Here is an 8,412-nt window from a genome sequence, read left to right as displayed (position 1 = left end):
ATTCCTCCTAATATTTCATAAGGTTCTTTTATAATGTCAAAGTAATGATAGAATATTTTCTTATTTGATAAGGTTAAACTTAGAACAAGCTGGCATGACAATCTAAATTAAAGCTTACTGTTTTTCTTTTTTATACCAAGTCATGTATATCCAAAGCAAAGTCATGCATGAAGTGATTTATAAAATTCAAATACGGTTAGAAGCAAATGGATGTGTACTTGAATTTGTAAGAAAATTGACTAACTCTTTAGGAAGAAGATAATACCCGGTTGAAGTAAATATTTCAATTGGCTAGAATAATCGTGCTGATAACGTGTTAAGAAATGAGTGCAAAATAGAATAATATAGTAATAGAGACAAGATGTATAGGAGGAGAATGTAGAAGTTATCTTATTCAAGTGTGTCTCTTGTGTGCTCTTCATAGGATAAAGAATACCCTATTTATAGGATATAAAATACATGAAAGGTTACAAGAATACACCTAAAGGTTACAAATATTAAGTGATGACTTAACTAAGTACATGAACTCAAATGGTTCATGGAATAGGGATGTCTAGGAATATTCAATGGACATCCACTCTAACATATTCATAACATGTTTAAAGATATTAACTGTATATCTTTTCCTGACTCGAGTTAGGAACACTTCAATACAATATTTTTACAGATATACTTTCCAACCCATCAAAAGTCATGCGCGTCAAAGTATTCTCCTCATAAACAAGCCTATCCCCATCGACTTTCTTCTGACAACTAAGAAAGAGGAAAAAAGGCAGAATATCTCCAATCACAAGCACTTCTTGACGTTTTCAATCAACAATTAACATTACTATGAAAAAGATACTTGGAAAAGCATATGGTCCTACTATTCATTACAAAATATCCCACATTTGCTCCTAGTTAGTATGTTAACTCTCAGCTTCTCATAGACAAGATTATTAGGAAAAAGGAGATACTGGTCCGCCAACAAAAATGATAGGAGCGGCTGTATTTCATTATGCATATGCCATAAAACTTGATAAATAGCTGTCCTATTCAATATGCGGTACAACAGCATGTACGCCCCAAAGGCCAGGCTCATTGTTAATGACTGTAACCTAAATTGCTCAAATTTCCTAGAACAGTAAAACTTACTGAAATACTCAGTTCACCTAGTGACAGTAAAAAGTATGTCAATCAATATACACAATCAAAATCTTGCCGTCCATGATACTCTGTGCCAATTGCTAGTGGCAATTAAGAATCCTGGTTATCTGTCTGGAGATTTAAAATTTGTGAAACCACAAGCTTAGAAAGCTCGCTAATTGCAGCTTGGACTGGATAATCATCTCTGTCTGTGTGCCTTGACAATCCAACAAACTGTGAACGTAATGTGTTGTATTCATTTGCAGCAACCTGTGTCTTTTTTGACGTAGCTACAACTTTCTCCAAATCGGATTCTGATAATGGCCTTGGCTCCTGCTTGAAGAGATACAGAAAAGATATTCTCCAAGTTAAGCAACTTTGTCTACTGACAATCTCGTGAAGACAAACAGAAAAAAAACAAGCATGTCCTCGAAATGCCGTGCAAATACAGCGACAATTCTCCCCAGCAAATCCTCCCAATTATAAGCACAAGGTGATAGAAATCAACCAAACAATCGAGCAGAAACCAAAATCACAACTAGGTGCTATAATTCACCAATCCCGAGAATGCAAGTCTAGTAATCCAGGGTCGACCACTAACTATGTCACCGTTGCAGATTGGAATGGTTGAAAAAACAAAATGAAAGGATTCTTTACTTTTTGAAGAATACTTTTCTTTTTCTTCAAGGACATGTTAAAATCAGAGTTGAGGTTAAAAAATTTAAAATATCAGATTTGAGGTCTTGAAAAGGCCAGACATAATTTAATTTTAATGAACCGTGAAGGAAGGACACTCCCTTTCTAGGTACTGATGCCTCCCTCTGTGCCTGCGGTGTACAGATCTGCTCAAAACTAGAGCAGTTCGAGTTGATCAGCTAAGGTTCCTCGTAACCCAAAGAAAAAGTAAATTTATATTTCAAAAGAAATCTTTATTTTCTTTTTCCCTTATTTTTCTATTTGTTGGGAACCCCAAGCAACGAGTGTCAATGGATAGGCCATAGGTTGCTTACTAGAGTAAACATTTCTAAGCCAATATATATTCAATATAGAATCTCTAAAAAATAAATATCACAATACTAACCGCGGAAGGCTTTCCATTTTTCTCGTCATTAAGCAGGTCACGGATAGGAAAGTAGGCAGCTTTTTTACATAGCTCAAGAAGATCCGAACCAGTGTATCCATCACATAAACTAGCAATGCGGTCATAGTCAATGTTATCTTCCACCCTCTCTCCCCTCAGGATCACCTTCAGAATCTCAATTCTCTCTCTATGGTCGGGGAATCCAATCTCAAAGGCCTGAGGAAGACGTCGAAGAATTGCTTCATCAAGCTCAGATGGGCGGTTAGTTGCAGCAAGAACCATTACCCGTGCATTCTCTACATCAAGCATTTCATGATGATTAGAGCCAACAGAACCCCATAGCTAGACCACATTAACTAGATAAAAGACATGACTATTCAAATTATGATAGAATCAAAATACATAAATGATAGTGAGGATTTATATGCCAAACCCAACTATCTTTGGATGTGGAGTACAAAGTGATATGAAGTTCACCAATCAGTCCCCCTGTCTACAGACACACACAATATATATATATATATATATATATATATATATATATATATATATATANTAGAAAATTTATGTAAGAAATAATAATATTTTTAACCTAATTAATATTCAGAACATATTTGGTTGAACTATGAAGAAGAAATTAAAATGGTAGAAATATTAAATGTTTGCACTTCTTGATTGGGTGTCGTGATTTGCAATCCTTGTGGTAGATAAAATTAATAATTTCTCATTATTCTTCAAGCAAAGATAAGGAAATTTTTAATAGCTAAATAATCTCCAACAAGAAATAAAAATTAAGAATTTGCCATGCATGCAATTTGATTGATAAAAATAAAACAAATCACAATACCAAAAAAAAAAAGTTAAAACTCCATGTATGCAATTTGATTATATTGCATATCAGCATACGTAGCATCTAGCGTAAATAGAAGAAAGAGAGGAAATTATGAATGTGCACTTCTAATTCAAGTAGGATCGACTTTGTAGGGCCGACATATGTGTAGTTTAAATCAAAAAAGAATTACACCATTAAGTAATTTACCATTAGATCCTTAAATTATATAAATATTTAAGGGCATAAAAGTCGATCAATATTTCGAGGATATTTTAGTAGTTCAACATTTATATATATATATATATATATATATATATATATTTGCAAGGTGGGAGAAAACTACTGTAACGTATTCAACAGATTCAGCAGTGAACTTACGATCTGTGGTAAAACCATCCCATAAAGCCATGAATTCAGTCTTCATATTTGTTAATGCTTCATGATCTGAAGTCTTGCGCTGACCCAAAAAGCTATCCACTTCATCAATAAATATAATTGCTGGCTGGAGCTTATATGCCAAACTAAATACGGCAGAAACTGCAGTTTTCACAAGAATAAATATCAATTAGTTAGTATGGTACCGTGCTGACATACTATAGAGAACTAAACGAAACTTTAAGACATTATATGATATGAAGGAATACATAAATCATACACACAAGCCACACTACAGAGAATTCAAGTAAGAGCCCTCTGCGTGTAATAAGAATTACGATACAATATTTATGGCTTTAAGGATTTAAATGACCTCAACTTAGGGGTCATTCATAAGGAATTCGAGCCGAATTTCTAGGCACCTGAGTTTTATAGCATAGCAAAGTTCACAGCTTCTTCTTCCTCGAGATCCATTTTGCTGTTAAGACAATGGAAAGCCCACTAGTTTCCAATAGTTCTACCTAGGATCAAGCCTCAAATCAGCCGAATAATCCATGGTGATGAATGCATCACTATTCTTATATTACTTTTTTTTTCCTTTGATAATTCCCAGGGGCCAGCGGCATAAGGTTAGAAATTCGGTGCATAATGCGCTTGCCCCTCTACCCATCTCCAGTTAAATACTAGGATCTCACTTATGGTAGAGTTCGAACTCGTGACATGCGCCTAAGCATACATCACGCATTGTGCTCTTACCACTAAACCAAAGCCACGGGGGCATATCACTTTTGGTTTTAAAGCAAAGGTATCCCCAACTTGAGGAGATGTTTTCTATTTTTTTTCTGAGGAAACAAAATTATATGGAGCAATTAAGTTGACGGCTGTGAATGAGTTATCGATCATGTCTATACAGGTAGCTTGATGGAGAGCACGTATGAACTTACAGCATAGACTACTTCTCCACCAAAACATATGAAGCAAAGAAGTACGAAAGCTCATGATTCAAGGTTTTTTTTTTTAACTAAGCCTTGAACATACCCCATATCCTGCACTTTCTCCAGAGTCCATGCCACTATGCAGGTATATGAACAAGACCTAGAAAGCATTAAATCTCATTATCTACTTAACAACATTTTCCGCCCGAAAATCCTCCTCAGCAGATGTGGGGAGCCATTCGTGGCACTTAATTAATCCAATTAAACGGGAATCACTTTACACAATTAGAACCTCACTGACCCTTACAGCTGGCAAGTTTTCTAAAAAGTAAAAAGAGCTGCAAGATAGCGGAAACTAAAACTCAATCATTACATAAATGAGTGCACAAGTTATTTACATACTACCGCCTGCACTAAAGCAATTTAAAGAGCGAAGGAAACCACTACGTTAGAGACATTTTAAAAGCTTCAAGTGTTTCAGAGTTGGATGATATCATTGCCACACAGTAAATGAGTCTCAAAATTAATCAAAACGTCTTCCTTTTCTTATTTCCAAATCTAATTGGCCTATAAATCAAATAACAAATAATTTCAGAAATTGAATAGAGCTCAGCCAAGAATCACGACCTATCCAAAAATTATTGACAAATATCTTGATTTGACGCTTATGTTTTATCTCTCAAAAGTCTCTAGCTATTTTTGGTGCTTCAGCCAACATTATTTTGAAAATTGTTCCTAATAAGTAATAGGAATGTTAGGCCTCCTGTTTCCTCACATCTCCAACTTCACTAGTTCATGTAGCACTGTTCATAACAAAAGAACTTCCGTTGATAACAAAATGTTGAAAGAGATCTTTAAAATTAGCAAAACATCTGTTCTGTTGAGGTCATGCAGAATGCCAAAACCGAGATGAACGTAGAAAGGACCAGCCAAAATTAGCGACTTCCTCGTGGTACAGACTTTAGAGTAACATGACACAGTACTTATGTTCTCTCGGATACTTTCTTTTTGGACAGAGTTAATGCTTGTGGACCCTCAATAACACTCACCAAAATAAGACACAGAAAATTCAATGCAGCATGCAAATTTCAGCAAGTCAAACAACACACCCAAGAGAAGAACTGCTGAGGAAAGAACCTTGCAAGACTGAAGGTAAGATCTACACTCACCTAATTTTTGTGCATCACCGAACCACTTGCTCATCAGATTTGATATTCTCACGTTAATAAAAACCGCACCAGACTCTTTAGCAATTGCTTTGGCAAGCATAGTCTTTCCAGTCCCAGGTGGTCCATAAAGCAGGACTCCTTTTTGCGGACCCAGCAACTTTCCATGAGAAAATAGCTCAGGTCTCCGCATGGGAAGAATTACTAATTCATATAATGCTTGCTTAATGGATTCCAACCCACCAATGGAATCAAATTCCACATCTATATGATCAGGGTTCACTACATCACAGGCTATCACATCCTGTTAACACAAAGTACAAAAGAGCGATAAGTTATCCATCTCAATATGAAAATGATCGAATTTAATATGAGAATGATAGTTTTCAACTACAAGTCTGATTCACCAAAATTATTCACACCAAGAAAGAAATATGCTGCTCAAAAATAAATCATATAACTTAAACCTTTTTTTAATGATAGTGGTGTTCCGGCCAGCTTGCCCACCTCGACTATTTCCACCGGGTACCTGCTACCTCCCACTAGCATAGATATCGAGCAACTCTGCCCGCCAAAGCTTAAACAGATGTGAAGAAATCACCTAATGTTTTTTTGCCTCCTCTAGGAATCAAAACTAAGACCTCATGGTTCTCCTCCCACTTTTGACCACTAGGCCACACCCTTGGATAAAATAAAAGTGAACCAAATCTGTCTTTAAACCTAAACTTTTCAGATATCACAGGCTATTATTCCCTTAATACTATGTAATATGCTGAAGATTGTGTTGGAGGGAAGCTCTCACAAATCAATAGGAAAATGATCCTGATCAGAAGAAATGAATATAATGTGCACTATCCGATACTCTAATAGTTCAGAATGATAAAGACAAATAAAAGTATACTATCATCTTCAATAAATAAATATCACCTAAACCAAAATTTTAGAGCAGTGGGTTAGACTCACAAATACAACAATTTCACAAGAAGGAGGGTGCAAGTTCTAAAAGCTAAGGACGGTGTTGTCAAAGGCGAAAAGCATTAAAAAGCGCTCCAGTCTATCAGGGTTTTAAGCGCAAAGCACAATTAAAATTTGGGATTTAGTTAAAAAAGCTAAAAGTACATATGTAATGCAAGAAAGAAAATAACAAGTTCATTCATAATGATTTCCTTACAAATTAATAATATCTTTTAGCCAATTATATTTATTGTTTTGTACCACTCTATTCAAGTTAGAACTTAATGGCAATGAGGCGTGGGCCTTAGTTTCTTGCCTACACTGAAGCGCAACCTAAGTGAGGCGAAGTGCATACCCTGAGCTTTTTTGAGCTTCGAGGCTTAAGCGCACCTCAAATGAGCCTTTAACAGCACTGGCTAAGGACTCTCTTTAAAACACCCAACGCCATTAATATTACTTAGCCAAAAGTGTTGTATTATGAAGGCTCATTCAACATAAATACTAGTATTAATTAATAGCATCTGAAAATATAAATCTAAAAACTCTGCAAAATGAATCACGATTAGCAGACTGAAATCTCCTTTACAACTTTCATTTGCAAGTACCATTGCTCACAACTTCCACCTTGCAGTCGAATAAGCACATGCATGTGGAAAAGATAGTTCTTTTCGGCCCAGACGCTTAGCAAGCGCCGAAACAAAGTAAGCAACTTTATCAACTATTAGGCAAAAGGGAATGCGCCGAAACAAATTAGGGAAGATTGGATAATGACCTCATAAGGATTGGTTTGGATGAGGGGTCGGCCCAGACGCTTAGCAATTTCCTTCTTGTGTTCAAGAGCCTTCTTTGATGCTTCCCGGTTCGGGTCAAGCTGTCGGAGCCCCACAAACAGCACGAGGCAGCTAAGAGCAGCGCTTGCCGCGTACAGAATCAACTCTTGCACGAATTTCGTCTCTGAAGAATTACTCTTCATCGTTATCACTAGATTTTTCAGATTTAGAATAAATGGGTGTAAGTTTTTGGATGAAGAAATTGGGTTTCAAAATACATAAATAGAGAGACTCGTCTTGGTTATCAAGAAAACTTGAGGATTCTGACGGTTTGTCGGAAAGGAGTGCAATGTACGTATTTACCCTTACCCCGACGATTAAGCTCTTGGCGGCACTCTTTTTGGGCCAGAATCACATGCCACTTTACAGTTTGGGCTCAGACCCAATCCACAAAATGGGGTCAAACATGTTCCATAATGTGCTCTTACCCAATCACCGTCATTTGCCACCCTAACCAAGTAAAAAGGAAAAATTTTGCGACACAATAGACATATTTACGGCATTTATAATTCATAGTTATTCTTTCAGAACATTATCATTCGTAGCTATAGTTGAATTTCATAGTAAATTCACTTGAAAGTAATGAAATAAGAAATTAATTGTTTTGAACTGAAACAAGAGAGCAACAAGCTCTTGTAGCTCACTTGGTTAGACCACCAGCTTAATAAGTAGAGGTTTTGAGTACGACTCTCAACGAGAGAATTTTATTTTTCTGTATTTCACCTTGGTTGTATGCGCAACGAATACAGTCGATACATATTGTATCCTTTGTATACAACTCTATATTTCGCCTTAGTTGTATTAGTTCGCGTTGATATAGGTTGTATTTGTTGTGAGAACGAATATAGTTGATACATGTTGTATTTTCTCCTTCTTACAAGACTTAAAAGAGTACCTAAGGCAGATTAGTGATTTATTTTGAAAAGAAATTTTATTTACCGTAGCTTTTAGACAGCTAACAACTAAGCCACTAATCATACAGCTAATAAAATAAAGTCGGTCACTACAGAGACAACTCATAAAAGTGGTTTTAGGTTCAAGGTCTAAAGCTTCTATTCTTATTATATTTAATAAGTAAAGTAGGCAAAAATGGGGTCCTGATAGATGGGGGTTC

The 8,412-nt window shown here is 36.0% G+C and overlaps 1 protein-coding gene across 1 annotated transcript; it reads right to left on the bottom strand.

The window, feature by feature from the left end:
- Positions 954–7,588, bottom strand: LOC109226941 (ATPase family AAA domain-containing protein 1-like). Its single transcript, XM_019391886.1, has 5 exons — positions 7,241–7,588; positions 5,518–5,818; positions 3,417–3,575; positions 2,207–2,502; positions 954–1,458 (listed from the first exon to the last, which is right to left on the bottom strand). The coding sequence occupies exons 1-5, from the start codon at positions 7,439–7,441 to the stop codon at positions 1,237–1,239; spliced, it is 1,179 nt and encodes a 392-aa protein (XP_019247431.1). The 5' UTR covers positions 7,442–7,588; the 3' UTR covers positions 954–1,236.

This window comes from Nicotiana attenuata, chromosome 6 (genome assembly GCF_001879085.1).
Source record: "Nicotiana attenuata strain UT chromosome 6, NIATTr2, whole genome shotgun sequence".
In the NCBI taxonomy this organism is placed as follows: domain Eukaryota; kingdom Viridiplantae; phylum Streptophyta; class Magnoliopsida; order Solanales; family Solanaceae; genus Nicotiana; species Nicotiana attenuata.
This window is presented reverse-complemented; position numbering and strand designations above follow the sequence as displayed.